This window comes from Capricornis sumatraensis, chromosome 7 (genome assembly GCF_032405125.1).
Source record: "Capricornis sumatraensis isolate serow.1 chromosome 7, serow.2, whole genome shotgun sequence".
Classification (NCBI taxonomy): Eukaryota; Metazoa; Chordata; class Mammalia; order Artiodactyla; family Bovidae; genus Capricornis; species Capricornis sumatraensis.
This window is the reverse complement of record NC_091075.1, coordinates 105,838,918-105,853,725: the sequence shown is the minus strand read 5'-3', so window position 1 is coordinate 105,853,725 and position 14,808 is coordinate 105,838,918. Positions and strand designations below refer to the sequence as shown.

The 14,808-nt window shown below is 49.2% G+C and overlaps 1 protein-coding gene across 3 annotated transcripts in view; it reads left to right on the top strand.

Moving 5' to 3' along the window:
• EVC (EvC ciliary complex subunit 1) overlaps positions 1–14,808 on the top strand; it is a 91,761-nt gene that overhangs the window by 1,856 nt on the left and 75,097 nt on the right. For all 3 annotated transcript variants that reach the window (XM_068975217.1, XM_068975218.1, XM_068975219.1), the window contains exons 2-5: positions 251–376; positions 6,510–6,593; positions 8,690–8,922; positions 10,340–10,424. In XM_068975217.1, coding sequence (XP_068831318.1) covers positions 251–376; positions 6,510–6,593; positions 8,690–8,922; positions 10,340–10,424 — 528 coding nt within the window. The remainder of the gene's footprint in view (positions 1–250; positions 377–6,509; positions 6,594–8,689; positions 8,923–10,339; positions 10,425–14,808) is intronic.

Genomic DNA, 14,808 nt, shown 5'->3' with positions numbered 1-14,808 from the left:
CCAGCATCGATGTTAAGCTGTTGCCCCATCGCAAGGAGCTCTCAGGCTACTGGGGGTGGCAGCGGGGTGGTGACCGACTCAGAAGAACAATGAAATGAGCCTCGAGCCAAGTATCACTTCCAGGGCCTGAGGGCACTGAGGGGACCAGTAGACATGACGGCTGGGCAATGGGGGGCTGATGGCTCCTGCAGGGCACTCGGCTGACCGACTCTGACATGCTCTCCTGCTCACCTCCACCTTTGGGTTTTAGAAAGACGACACTCAGAGTCTGCTCAGGAATTTGGAGTCTAACATCCAGACCCCGTCAGCAGCTGGGTCCCCATCCAGGAGGAGGAAGAGAGAAGCACTGACTTCAATGGATGAAGAGCCTCTAGACGTAAGTGGGGGTTGGGGTGCATCGGAGGAGGCTCACGTAGGATGTCCTATGTCCAGGACACAGATTATCCAGTCCCAGTAGGCTTCTCTTGGAGATATAATTTACACACCAAAAACACGCAGATTTCAACTTACAGTTTAATGAGAGACAAGTGCATACACTCTTGTCACTGAGACCCCAATCAGGAATGTTCCTTTATTCCAGAAATTTCTTTAGTGCTCCTTGTACAGACAGCCACTGCTATGACTTCCGTTGCCGTGATTGGTTTTGCTGCTCTAGAGTTTTACATGAGAGCAATCGCACGCTTTCTTGTGCCTGCTGGTCTAAGTCATTGCTGCGCTGATCAGCCACTGGTCCCTTTCAGTTGCTCAGTGTGCTGTGGGGATATGTCTCCAAGCATGGGTGGTTTCCATGCCTGGTTATTCTGAACAGGGCATCTGTGAGTATGTGTAAGTGTTTCCATTTTGTTTCATTTCTTTTGAGTAAGTATCTAGGAGTGGGAGTTCTGGGCCTCTGACGGAAATGTTAAGAGATGGGCGTTCCCTGTATCTTTCTTTCCATCCCCTCCTTCTACATCTCCCACCCTGAGTCAGCCCATAGGGTATCACTTCATACGTGAGCTCCATGGATGAAGAGGGCATTTCTTCCAAAGGAAGAATGAGTGACTTCTAGTCACTTCCTAGTCCCTAGAAAGTACCACAGACTCCAGTCATTCAGCATCAATTGCCAAAAGGTAAATATAGACATCTAGGTAAGTGAAGTTGCTCAGTCGTGTCCGACTCTTTGCGACCCCATGGACTGCAGCCTACCAGGCTCCTCTGTCCTTGGGATTTTCCAAGCAAGAATACTGGAGTGGGTTGCCGTTTCCTTCTCCAGGAGATCTTCCCAACCCAGGGATCGAACCCAGGTCTCCCACATTGTAGGCAGACGCTTTAGCATCTGAGCCAGCAGGGAAGCCCAAGGGAGGGAAAGAGCGAGAAAGAAAGAAAGATCCTGGGAAAGGGGGAAAGATAGAACAAAGTTTCTTATTTAGCATCTACTGGATTCTAGGCACTTTTACATATGTCATTTCTGAGTGATGTAAACTGTCACGTGAATTCTCTCACGCAATCCTTTCAGCACTCCATGGTATAGACCTTGTTTATGGGCCCAGTTTTCCAGATGGGGAAACTGAGTCTTGTGGAGCCAGGTCACTATCCCAAGCCTTGAAGCTGATATTTGGACCTGGGGATGTTCAACTCCTGTCCAGGAGGGCTGCGTCCCTGCACCCCATGGCCCCTGATAGTCAGGGGCCTGACTCTGCAGCCTCCGCTCACCAAAGGAGGAGAGCGGGCCAGGTGTTTTAAAACAAATTTCACCAAAAAGTTGGAAATCCATAGGGGAAGCTTCTGGATAAGCTGAAAATCCAGTTTTCGAGAGTCACACCCTGCCTGTACTTCCCAAGGGTTCTGAAGACAGGGCTCCTCCTCTCAGCCCTGGGCAGGATTCCCAGGAGGGATTGGAAGCCCCAGAGCTGCAGAGGAAGAGAGAGCGCCTGGCTGGTCTCAGTGATGAGTCCGCCTTTCCTCGTCTGTGCTGTGTGTCTCCAGCTGACTTGCTCAGCCTCTCTGTCTCCAGGTGCTTGTCTCCCAGTGTGTCTGTCGGTGTGCTTATCATTGCATCTAACTGTATGTCATCTCTCTCATTTTGTGTCTCCACGTGTCTCTGTGTGACAGTGTGGCTGTGGAATGTCTCTCTTAGTTTCTCTCTCTCCCTCATCTGTCTCTCTCATTCCCTGTGATCCCCTCACCACTCGGGATTAAAACTCTGCTGACAGAAATGAAAACAAAGATCCTCGAGAAAACCTGTGGGCAAATATTCCTGACAGCCCTGTTCACAGTAGCCCAGACTTGGAAACCCCAACTGTCCATCAGCTGATGAACAAGTAATCGGAATGTGGTCGCTCCATACAATGAAATACTGTTCAGTCGTAAAAACAACACAGATGAACCTTGAAAATAGGATGCTAACTGAAAGAAACCGGTCACAAAAGACCACATGTCGTAAGATTCCAAGCATCTGAAATGCCTGGAACGTAAAGAGACCAAAAGCAGATTGGTAGTTGCTTAGGGTAGGGACAAGGGGTGGGAGGGTAGGGGGTACAGCTAAAGGGTACAGGTTTCTTACAAAATGACAAAAATGTTCTAAAATTGACTGTAGCAAGGGTTGCATGTTTCTGTGTATATTACAAAAAGCATTAAATTGTACAGTTTACATGGTTCAGTAGCATGAATGATATTTTAATAAACCTATTTGAAAAAAAACTCTTCTCACACAGAAGACGACCTCAGATATGATGCAAAAAAAAAAAACACTGCCTTTGGGATCCAGAATCCTGGAACCCAGGCCCAGCTCTGCCACCTGTGTGCTGTGTGCCATTGGGCAAGTGACCCAACCTCTCTGAGCCTCAGGCTTCTGAGCTTTGCCATGACAGTAGTGGTGGCGGCCCCATAGGGTCAGCCATGAATCAACTCTGTAAATCCCTCTAGCACAGAATGAAGCAGTCTTTGCTGGGGAGCCCAGTCTGTCTGCCTCCCAGAAGGCTAACCCACTTCTTCCACCTAGTAATGTTTTACCTGTGAACTATTTAGGTGTGCCTCGCCGATGCCCATTATCTAGCTAATAATTGCCAAGAGTTAAAGATCTGCCTGTTCCGGTGACTGGCTTTGCTGAAATACCCCTGTCTACAGCAGGCTGAGCTTGTCAAGGAATGAGGGCAGGGCTGACTTTAACAGGGCGATGAGCTATAACCCTGACACCCTCCAATGCCCAGAAAACCAAGGCATTTGGGGTCCAAGTCACTCCTTGCATGAACTCTGTTTTGATAAATAACTCACATTAGCCAAAAATACACAGAAAGTTCCAGAAGACTCTGAGGACTGCTGCTTCACAGCCTCGTCCTATCCTTTGGCTTTGGAGAAGGGAGGGGTGGTGGGGCACAGCTCCCCTCTGGATGCGTCTGTGCATTTGCTGAAAAGAGTACCTTTTTTGGGTGAGTGAAATGGTTTTTCTTTTCCAACAATTATGTTTTAATTTTCTGAATAATTGCGTTGCTTCAGCTGAAGAAGTTTTACATTGTAAATCTGCACTACAGCCTATTTTCTGAATAAATGTGTTGCTACGGTTGGGGAGATGATCAGAATTTAGAGGACAGCGGAACTTAATAAGAAGAGCTGTGAGAAACTGGAAGCAGCCCAGGCTCCGGGTCCTCAGCTCCACGTCTGCACGTCTCAGGTGGACCCCTGTGTCTGCATCCTTTGATTCTCATGTTATGTTTTTCCCTGAACTGCGTGTGTGTTTGGTGTCTCCCCTGTAGAAGATGAGCCCCTGGAAGGCAGAAAACAATCCTTCCTCTCATTTTCCACCCCCTTCCACTCTGCCCTTTCTCTCCACCTCTGTTCGGAAGAAGTGTAAAAACGCGCAGGCCGTTTCTGCTTCCCCATCTTTCGTTGAAGAAGTGTTGTCTTCCCCGGATCGTCTCCGGAGGCCAGCTTCATAGGCGGATGACCTCCCATGTGGCCACTGAGGCCCTCTGCCCAGTTACCCCCTCCCTGTTCCTGGACTTTGCTGTCTTGAGATTCTTAATCACTTTTGACTAAGGGCCCCTCCCACACAGATGCACCCCAGCCCCTATTTTCATTTGGCACTGGGCCTCGCAAAGTATGTCGCCAGTTCTGAAGTCAGCCTTTTTGGTCTTACTGCCACGCTGTTGTACCATTTTCCCAGCAAAGATTGAAGAGACTGTGACTGATGGGCTGCTGTGGGCTGGGGGCAGCTATTCTGTGTTCACTCAGATCCAAGGAAAGCCAAGGAAGCTAGGGAGTTGTATGGTTAAAAGCTTGTTTGAGGGACTTCCCTAGTGCTTCAGTGGTTAAGAATCCGCCTTCCAATGCAGGGCACACAGGTTCGATCTCTGGTCGGGGAACTAAGATTCTACATGTCGCAGGGAAACTAAGCTTGAGTGCTCTAACTAGAGAAAGCTCGCATCCACGTTGCAACAAAGAGCCTGTGCAGCCAAAAATTTTAAAAAAGAGCAGTCATTTTTTTTAAAAAAAGGCTTTTGGTTGCTTTGGGAGACTGGCTTGGAAAGTGTCCACCTCCGAGCCTTGCTTTACCTCTCTGTGAAATGGGCATGATCATGATAGAGTCGTAGTGAAATGAGCAGACATGCATCAAGCATGGAGTAAGTCCTTGGTACATGCATAGGGAGTCACGTCAGAGGCTGTTCCAGCCCACTGGGGTAAGTACGATGATGGCCTGGGCCTGGATTGTGGCCCTAGAGAGACGCTTAGAAGGTTAGGCTGGTGGGCTTCGTGGTTGATTGGATGTGGCAGGTGTGGGAGTGACCAGGACCTCAGGATCTGACTTGTGTCCCTGGGGTGTGGTGAGGCTGACCTGGGGGCTTCTCCTCTAAACTCCCACTGACCTTGCAATTGCATGGCTCTTCCTCTTGTTCTCATTTCTGTCTCGTGGAAGGAGACGGACGGTGGCAGCTGAAGAGGAGAGCTAGGGAATCTGAGCTCAAGTCCCAATCCGGACGTTGAATAGCTGTGTGACCTCGGGTGCACAGCTCAGCCTCTCCGTGCCATCTTCTCCATCTGGGAAATGGCAGCATCCTTGGAAGTTAAGGAGGTGGCACACGTTGGGGGACGTCCCCCATTCTTGTCGTCTGAGTCTGTTTTTGTAAGCAGTGGTAAACTGCTTGCAGTGCAGCTAGACATAAAGACCTGGGTTTGATCCCTGGGTTGGGAAGATCCCCTGGAGGAGGGCATGGCAACCCCTTCCAGTATTCTTGCCTGGAGGATCCTGTGGACAGAGGAGCCTGGTGGGCTGCAGTCCATGGGGTCGCAAAGAGTCGGACACGACTGAAGTTACTTAGCACACACACAGGTAGAGACAGGCATGACAAGACATAGGGCCCTGCTGCAGAGCTTCCTTCTGTCCCGCTCAGAAGGGCACTGTGGTGAAATCCTTTCTGAAGATGGGCACAAACCACATCACAGGCTCTGTCGGGTGCTGTTTCAATGTCTCACGCTATGAGGAAGTGATAAGTTCTTCTGCATTCCCTGTGATAGGGTTTGTGGTTCCAAGTAGAATGTGGCAATTGGCAATCAATCATTTGTCATGGAGTTCTTTTTTTTTTTTTTTTTTCCTTAAGATTTAGTAGAAAGGTGTTGGCATCTGGTTGCTGAGTTGAGATTCCCCCCAGCCTGGAGGGCCAGGCTCCTGACCGGTCTGTCTGCTTGACTTCATTCACCCACTGAATGTGTCCAAGCCCTTATTCAACACTGACTGTGCAAAGTCCAGGGGTGACCCTAACAGGAGAGTGATACAGAGAGGATGTGGGGCCGTGGAGCAGGCTACGAGTCCGTCTGTTCAGCTGTGTCAGGGAGATGGGTCCTGAGCAGAGGTTGATGGCAGCTCTTTACTATTGAGATTCAAAGTGGTCCATCGCCTCACTTGGGCTCTGTTCTAGCATCTCCGCTGGGGGCTTTGTCCACATCTACGTCCCCGTCCCTGGGGGAGATAGGCTACCTACTTCCTGTCTGGGCAGACGGAGGCTCAGAAAAGTGAAAAGATCTGCCGAAGCACGTATGATCTAATAAAAAGCCTTGCATGAATATTGCCACACGTAAGTTTTTATATACTTGGTAGTGCTAAAAATATTAAGGTGATTCGCAACTTTTAGGAAAAGTTTTGGTGTTGTCATGTTATTTAAATCCTTATTTCTTCCAAAGCTGAAGACTTGGAATTAAATTAAGAATGTGCTTTGTAACATCTGTCTATTCATCCCCTCACCCACTTGTACCTCTGTCTCTCCCACATCCATCCGGACACCCATCTATCCATCCATCCATCCACCTGCCCCATCCATCTGTCCATCCACTCATGTATCCATCTATCCATCCATTCATCCATCTATCCATCCATCCATCCTCCTAGCAAGTGAGCACTGCTTGGCTCTAAATGTGTCTGTTGTCGTCCCTTCCCAGGGCCACTGTTACCAATGGGATGTGGCACTTTGGAAACTTGGTGGTTTGTCCTTCATTTCACCAAAAGCCTCCCCGCGCCATTTATTCTTTCTTCTTCCCAGGAATACGAGCCGTCTTTCAACAGCAATATCACAGCGTTTGCACTGAAGGCAAAAGTTGTCTATCCCATCAATCAGAAGTTCAGGGTAAGTGTCCTGAGCTCCGTCTTAGAAATGCAATTTACCAGTAATGTGCTGGAGATTGGGGTAGGAGTGGGGAGACGCAAATGTGCAATTTGGGGTCCTATTTGAGGATCTTATGGCAAGTCATTTTAATAGGGATAATTTTGTGGCTTTGTAATGGAGCATGACTTTAGGGTGAATCCACGTTACGATGGTGTTGCCAGGCACAGGGTATGCCCATGGTGGAGCAAGGTATTCTCATGACTCCAGGCGACAGCACCATGGGGCAGCATCCACTCTCCTCTTTCAGCACTAACACAAATACTGATGCTAATACATGTTACTAACATTGCTCCTCATTCAGAGACCCCAGGACTCATGCCAGCAGCTGACTCTTAACTGAGCACTTACTGTGGGGCCAGCATAACCCTCAGCATCTGTGACACATTAGGCGTTTTAGTGTTCCTCGCCATGTGCCTGTAAGGTAAATAATACCGTTATCTCCACTTGATGCACAAGGAAACTGAAGCCCAGAGAGGCTGATGACCTGTCGGAGGTCATGCTGCAGGAAGTGGCAGCGCCAACGTCGTACCCGCAGGTCTTACACCTGGAACCAGGAGTTCACACCTGGGGCCAGGCATTTTGCAGAGGGCAGCATAATCCCTAATGCTTCAGGCAGCCCTCGGCCTAGGAGATGCTCCATGAAAGAAGGAATTTCCTGCTCGAATAAGTTGAGGAAAGGATGGCCTGCTCTCCTGGTGATAAAGAAGACAGGCTTGAACCTAGCTCCCAGCTCAGTCATTTACTCCTAGCCATTTCCTGACTTCTCAGGGCCTCAGTTTCTTCATCAATTAAATGGGGATGAAGAGCCCTCCTTCCTCACCTAGTTGTCTTGAGGGTTAGATGGGGTATTAGGCATAAGACTTAGAACAGTGTTTGATGTCTACACACTCAGTACACGTTCAGTTTTTTAAATTATTACTTGCTTTTGAGGACAGCAGAGCATAGCGAAAGCTCTGAGAATTCCTGCACCAAAGAAATGATTCCAGGGACTTCCCTGGCAGTCCAGTGGTTAAAACTCCATGCTCCTGAAAAGGGACACAGGTTTGATCCCTAACTGGGGAATTAAGATCCCATAAGCTGTGACACGGCCAAAAAAGGGGGATAAATGATTCTACTTTGTTCACACAGACTTTCCTAAACTAATTTTTCTGTGGAACATTCACAATGAGCAGTAACTGCTTATAGTTCATGGAACTGCTTCCTGGACACACACTGGAAACCACTTCCTTCACTATCTGGTGGATGGGTGACGGCTCAAAACTCCCAGACTCAGGGCGTTTATTCCTCATGAGTACCTGTGCTGGGCAGGCTCGGTGGTGGGCACTGCGGATTATCTCGTGGTCAGGAGGGCACTGTCCTCACCTGGATGCCCTCTGAGCCCTGCAGATCTTGTAGGACAGTGTGTGGTCAGGCAGGACAAAAATGACCCAGGACCTGTGGAATCCAGCCCGTGCCGGGCCCGGGGAGCAGGGAAGGAAGATGCAGGGGTCTGTGTCTGGAGGGAAGGAGGTTTCTGCTCCGCAGATGGTGACTGAGGGGAATTTGATGCATGGGAACCAGAATCCGGAAAGGCCCCGAAGCATGGGATGACAGTGAGGGTTTGGAGCTAGCCGCCAGCTCAGTGCCCTCTGCACACACCTCTGGGAGCAGCAGATTTGAGGCTGGACACACGGACAGCTGATGTTTGCTGAGCCCTCCAGGTTTGCCAGGCACTAGGCTGTGTCCTCATGTTGTCATGGCAGTGGGCAGCGGCGTTCCCTGATAAGGAAGGTGGGTCAACAGACAGAGCAGGCCTGGGGTCTGAGAGCTGGCGGGGAGGAGCCTGATGCAGAGGGGCCAGCCTCCAGGGATGAAGGATGAGACAAGAGCTGTGATGCGGGTCCCTGGGGCCACGGCCATGCCCCTGGGGTAGAAGCTGCAAGATCCACTCACACCCTCCCCATCCTCCCCGGCCTGGCCTTCCTGGGACCCACTGCGTGTGTCGTGGGTAGAATTACAGAAACACGCTGGTGATGGGTCACGTAGACTGAGAGGGCGCTTTGTCTCCTGTCCCCCAGCCTCTGGCCGACGGTTCCTCCAACCCATCTCTGCACGAAACCTTAAAGCAGGCCGTCCTGCCGAACCAGCCACTGGAGGCGTCCCCTTCCAGCAGCCTGGGGAGCCTGAGCCAGGCCGAGAAGGACGACTGCAGCTCCTCTTCCAGCGTCCACTCGGCAGCCAGCGATGACAGGTTCCTGGGTCGTAGCTTCCTTGGAGCAGGCAGCTTCCCCGAGGTGCTGACCTGCGAGAGGTGAGGAGGGGGCGGGTGGAGGACTCAGACCGATGGGCCATATCCTGGTCAGTGGAGGAAATGGAGGCCCAGAGTGGTTAAGGACTCAGCCATGGACACAGCGACCCAGTGTCAGAGCTGGAGCTGAATGTGTGGCGTTGGCTGGCAGATGGGTTAGGGAACCTGGCCTGGGTCCTGGGGGAGAGACTGGAGAGGCTCTTCTAAGCACTGACCTGCCTCATGCCCTGCATAGCAGCGGCTGGCACTGATTAAGTGCCTTCTGTGTACAAAATAATAAGCACTTTGCAGAGATTATCTCATGAGCACGAAGACCAGGTCTGTCTTATTCACAGCTGCGTTCTACCAGCCAGTGGGAGCCTGAGACAGATAAAATGATGAATAAATATTCATGAGTCAAATAATTAATTCCTCTTAACAGCCCTCAGTCATAAAGGTTGTGAAGTAGATGCTAATATTGCCTTCATTTTACAAAGAATAAAATGAGACACAAAGAGGCTGTGACTTGCCCAAGATCACACAGCAGGTGAGCGTTGGAGCCAAGTTTAACCCCGATGCCTTGTTGTTAGCAGTCCACGCTCTAAATTGCCAAAACGCCCAGTCCAGAGCAGAGTTCAGCACACAGTAGTTATTCAGTAAAGTAGTTGGCAGATTTGTGTGTTAGTCCTGGGGCCTCTGTTGACTCTGAATTTCTATAAGTCCCTGCAGGCCTTGGGCGAGATGAACAAGGCACAACCTGGCTCAGGGCTGGGGAGAGAGAGAGGGCTCAGAAGATGTTGACCCTGCAGAGGGCCCCAGAAAGAAGGGACGTCATTGACTTGGAGCTTTCTTGGCTCCCCTACCAGGCTGGAAAGGGATGTTTCTAAGCATTCGGACGAAGAGAACTCCTAATAGCTCAGGTGGGAGTGTAGTATTTAAAACACCTTTGCTTGTGTAGGAGAAAAAGTCAAAGGCCTTTTTCTACATGCTGTCACTTCCCTGCCCCTGTGACCACATGATTGCTACTAGGTTTCTCTGACTGTTGATTTCCTGAGTCAGTTTTCCCATCTGTAAAATGGGCATGAGAATGTGTACATGAAGGCAGAGGGGAAGGATGACACTTGATGCTAGACCTGAAAATGCCCGGGGCGGGGCCAGGGGAAGTGTTCATTTTTCTTACCTTCCATCTGTTCCTGTCTCCCGTCTTTGATTCTCGAGCAGCTGTGCCCTTCTGGCCACAGGTGGGTTTCAGACATGTTCTTTGATTTCTCCTAAGTGCCTTGGGTGGCTGTGAGGAATCTTAGCACACTGCCGAATTTAACGTCTGGAGTCAGGGTGCACCGTGGCTCGTCCCGAGCAGGGATGTCCTGATAACTCGGCAACCTCAGGCCCCGCTTCAGATCCGCTGAAAGTCTCTTCTGTTTCTCTTTGCGCTTCTCAGTGTGGACCTTGACTTGTGCATCTACAACCTCCACTTGAAAGACCTGCTGCAGCTGGACGCGGCCCTGAGGCAGGAGAAGCACATGGTATGTGAGTGCTCAGGACCCAGAGGCCCGCCCTCCATGTGCGTGGAGTCCTGGGGACGCTCGGGAAATGGGCATCAGTGACAGTGGAGCCACCACGGAGGGGGCAGAGAGAGACTAGGCATCCGACCACAAGACGCCTGCAGATGGGGTGCAGCACTGTGTCGGTTAAGGGCTTCCCTGGAGGCTCAGTGGCAACAAATCCGCCTGCCAGTGCAGGAGATGTGGGTTCAATCCCTGGGTCAGGAAGATCCCCTGCAGAAGGAAATGGCAACCCACTCCAGTATTCTTGCCTGGGAAATCCCATGGACAGAAGAGCCTGGTGGGCTACAGTCTAAGGGGTTGCAAAAGAGTTGGACACGATTTAATGACTGAGCATGCACACGTGTGGGGCTTAAGCAGATGGCTGGGTACCTACTCTCTGGACACACCTCTTGACAGAGACAGAGAACAAAGAGAACAGTATTTTTAGAGGAAGGATAATGGTGATCATAAGATTTAGGATCACTAACTTTATTGAGCGCTTACTACACACTAAGCCTGGGGGTGTCACACAAGTGGTTATGTTAAACCTCATACAACCTGGCAAGTAGGTGCCATTATGATGTCTGCTTTACAGATAGGGAAACTGAGGCACAGAGAGGAGACAGGCCCTAAGTCATAAAGTGCTAAGTTGGGGCTGAGATGCGCAGTTGCGTACCTTGTCTGAGTGAAGAGAGGAGAAATCAGAGCCGTGGACATCAGGAAGCAAGATAGTCTCTGCCACGTACACGTGAATCCATGCTGGATCCAAGCCACAGGAAGTCAGAGGAATGAGTCCCACTGCAGTACAGAAGGCCACTGGGGCTAAAAGAGGAATTATCGGGACTTCCCTAGTGGTCCAGGGGTTAAGACTCCACCCACCTACTGCAGGGGGCGCTGGTTTGAGTGCTCACTGCTCAGGGAACTAGATTCCCACATGCTGCAGCTAAGACCTGGCACAACCAAATTTAAAAAAAAAAAATTTTTTTTAAGGAATCATTTCTCCTTGAGACACAACCTCTGAATTACTGAGTGAGGGAGGAGAACTCCTGAGAAAAGGGATGAGAGAGAAGGCCTGTTAGGAAGAGAAGAGGAGGAGTAGATGGAGAGAAATACAGACAGACATAGATAGGCCCACAGGTGCTCCATTAGAAACTGGAAAAATAAAAGGACACTAAATTGAGGATAAAACAGAAAGAAGTTTTGCTCAATGTGAGCAGAACAATCATCACGATCAGGCCCCAGTATGTGAAACCACGGATCATCCTAGGATTCCAGAAATCAAGCCCTGCAGACGCCCCTGCAGAAGCCCGGGTATATGAGACACTCACCATCCTGAAGTGCAGCCTGCTTTCATCGTTCTCACCTGGTCCTGCTTGGGGGCAGGTGGCCCTGGTGATTCTCTCCACGGCCCTACTCCCTGGGGGTGATTGTTTCTGTGCTCAGAGCCCCATCGGGCTGGTGAGGGCCGTGGTGCTGGCCAGCCTCACCCCTGGAGCAGCCAGCGACTGCCCACAGGGAAGCAGCCTGTTGTTGTAGATGGAGCATGCACCATCACTCATCTGCCCATCTCCCCTGCAGGGAGCCTCCCTACCCTGCCGGGCAGCACCTGCCTTTATGGAGTCTACTGTTCAGAGGAGATATGGCAGTCAAAAGACTGCACAAAATGCACAGAGGCAAAAAATATGACAAAGCAAATAAATGATGGAGTACCATAGAGCATATAAGAGACGACCTGAGGGTGTGTAGGCTTTGAGGAAGTGATCAGACTTCCATGGAAGGAGACACTTGAACCAGAAAAGTTCCAAGAGCACCAGAAACAAGAACTTCCAGATGTTCTAGCTGGATTTAGAAAAGGCAGAGGAACCAGAGATCAAATTGCCAACATCCGTTGGGTCATTGAAAAAGCAAGAGAGTTCCAGAAAAACATTTACTTCTGCTTTATTCACTATGCCAAAGCTTTTGACTGTGTGGATCACAACAAACTATGGAAAACTCTGAAAGAGTTGGGAATACCAGACCACCTCACCTGCCTCCTGAGAAATCTGTATGCAGGTCAAGAATCAACAGTTAGAACTGGACATGAAATAACAGACTGGTTCCAAATTGGAAAAGGAATATGTCAAGGCTATATATTGTCACCCTGCTTATTTAACTTATATACAGAGTCCATCATGAGAAATGTTGGGTTAGATGAAGCACAAGCTGGAATCAAGATTTCTGGGAGAAATATCAATAACCTCAGATATGCAGATGACACCACCCTTACAGCAGAAAGTGAAGAGAAACTAAAGAGCCTGTTGATGAAAGTGAAAGAGGAGAGTTAAAAAGCTGGCTTAAAACTCAACATTCAAAAATGAAGATCGTGGCATCTGGTGTCATCACTTCATGGCAAATAGATGGGGAAACAATGGAAATAGTGACAGACTTTAATTTGGGGGACTCCAAAATGACTGCAGATGGTGACAGCAGCCATGAAATTAAAAGACACTTGTTCCTTGAAAGGATAGCTATGACCAACCTAGATAGCATATTAAAAAGAAGAAACATTACTTTGCTGACAAAGGTCTGTCTAGTCAAAGCTATGGTTTTTCCAGTAGTCACATATGGATATGAGAGTTGGACCATAAAGATAGCTGAGTGCTGAAGAATTGATGCTTTTGAGATGTGGTGTTGGAGAAGACTCTTGAGAGTCCCTTAGACTGCAAGGAGATCCAACCAGTCAGTCGTAAAGGAAATCAGTCCTGAATATTCATCGGAAGAACTGATGCTGAAACTGAAGCTCCAATACTTTGGCCACCTGATGCGAAGAACTGACTCATTGGAAAAGACCCTGATGCTGGTAAAGATTGAAAGCGGGTGAAGGGGACAACAGAGGATGAGATGGTTGGATGGCATCACTGACTCGATGCACATGAGTTTGAGCAAGCTCCAGGAGTTGGTGATTGACAGGGAAGTCTGGCATGCTGCAGTCCATGGGGTCACAAAATTCAGACATGACTGAGTGACTGAACTGAAAAGTTAGAAACTTGGGTTCTAATCTACCCTTTGACACTTATCAGCTGTGTGACTGTGGGTAAGTTACTTCCCCTCTCTGGGCCACTTTAGGAAAGGTGTAAAAATAATATATGTCCAGCTCTTACTCTATAGAATTATGGAGTTAATTTGTCCATAGACTTTGAAAAGTCTCTGTGGTTACATATATCTGTGGCTGATTCATGTTGGTGTTTGGCAGAAGCCAGCCCAATATTGTAAAGTAATTATCCTCCAGTTAAAAGTAAAAAAAATTTAAAGAACGCACAGAAAAGAAAAGTCTCTGTGGGCCAAGCTCTGGGCTCTTTGGGGATGTGTAACCAGCATCATTACAGCACCGTTTATGAAGCATTGATACTCTGCTAGGCTAAACACTTCAAATGTCTGATCTCATGGAAACCTCACTGCTGTTTCACTCATGGAGAACCTGAGGCTCAGAGAGGTCAATCAGTTGCCCAAGATCACATAGCTGGTATATGGCAGAGTCAGAACCCAAATGAGATTTGTCTGAGTATAAAGTCTGTGTATCCTCAGACCCCAGAACAACGCCCTACACAGAGTATGTGCTCAGTAGAAATGTGTCTGGCTGAAATCAACATCACTCTGGGAGAAGTGCTTTTTAAGCCTGGCTTTTCATTCTCTGCAGGGCATGTCTTCATGTGTGAGGACCTAGAAAAACACAGGGAGGAGGAGAGAGCCATGTTATGCAAAGACTTCAAATTTTGTTCCTCTGGTAGAGATTTGTTATCACAAGTCAGATTTCAGAAGTGATTCAGACCAGAAGCAGCCTAGAAGCTTAGAGCTCCCTGGCAGCCCTTGAGGAAGAGTAGAGTTGTCATCTTTAAGAGCAGAATGGCAGAGACAAAAATAGATTAGGGTCTATGGGAAGGGGGTGGCTACTGTCAGATGAGCAGTAGGACTGGGGGTTTCTCCTGGTGCTGGAAGATTCTCTATCTTGTTTGTGGCAGTGAAAGTGAAAGTGAAGTTGCTCAGTCGTGTCTGACTCTTTGCGACCCGTGGACTGTAGCCCACCAAGCTCCTCCATCCACGGGATTCTCTAGGCAAGAATACTGGAGTGGGTTGCCATTTCCTTCTCCAGGGGATCTTCCTGACCCAGGGATCGAACCCAGGTCTCCCACATTGCAGGCAGACGCTTTAACCTCTGCACCACCAGTTTGTGGCAGTGGTTATAGGAATCTGTTGTTCAGTCACTAAATCATGGCAGACTCTTTTGCGACCCCATGGACAGTAGCATACCAAGCTCCTCTGTTCATGGGATTTCCCAGGCAAGAATACTGGAGTAGGTTGCCATTTCCTTCTCCAGGGAATGGAA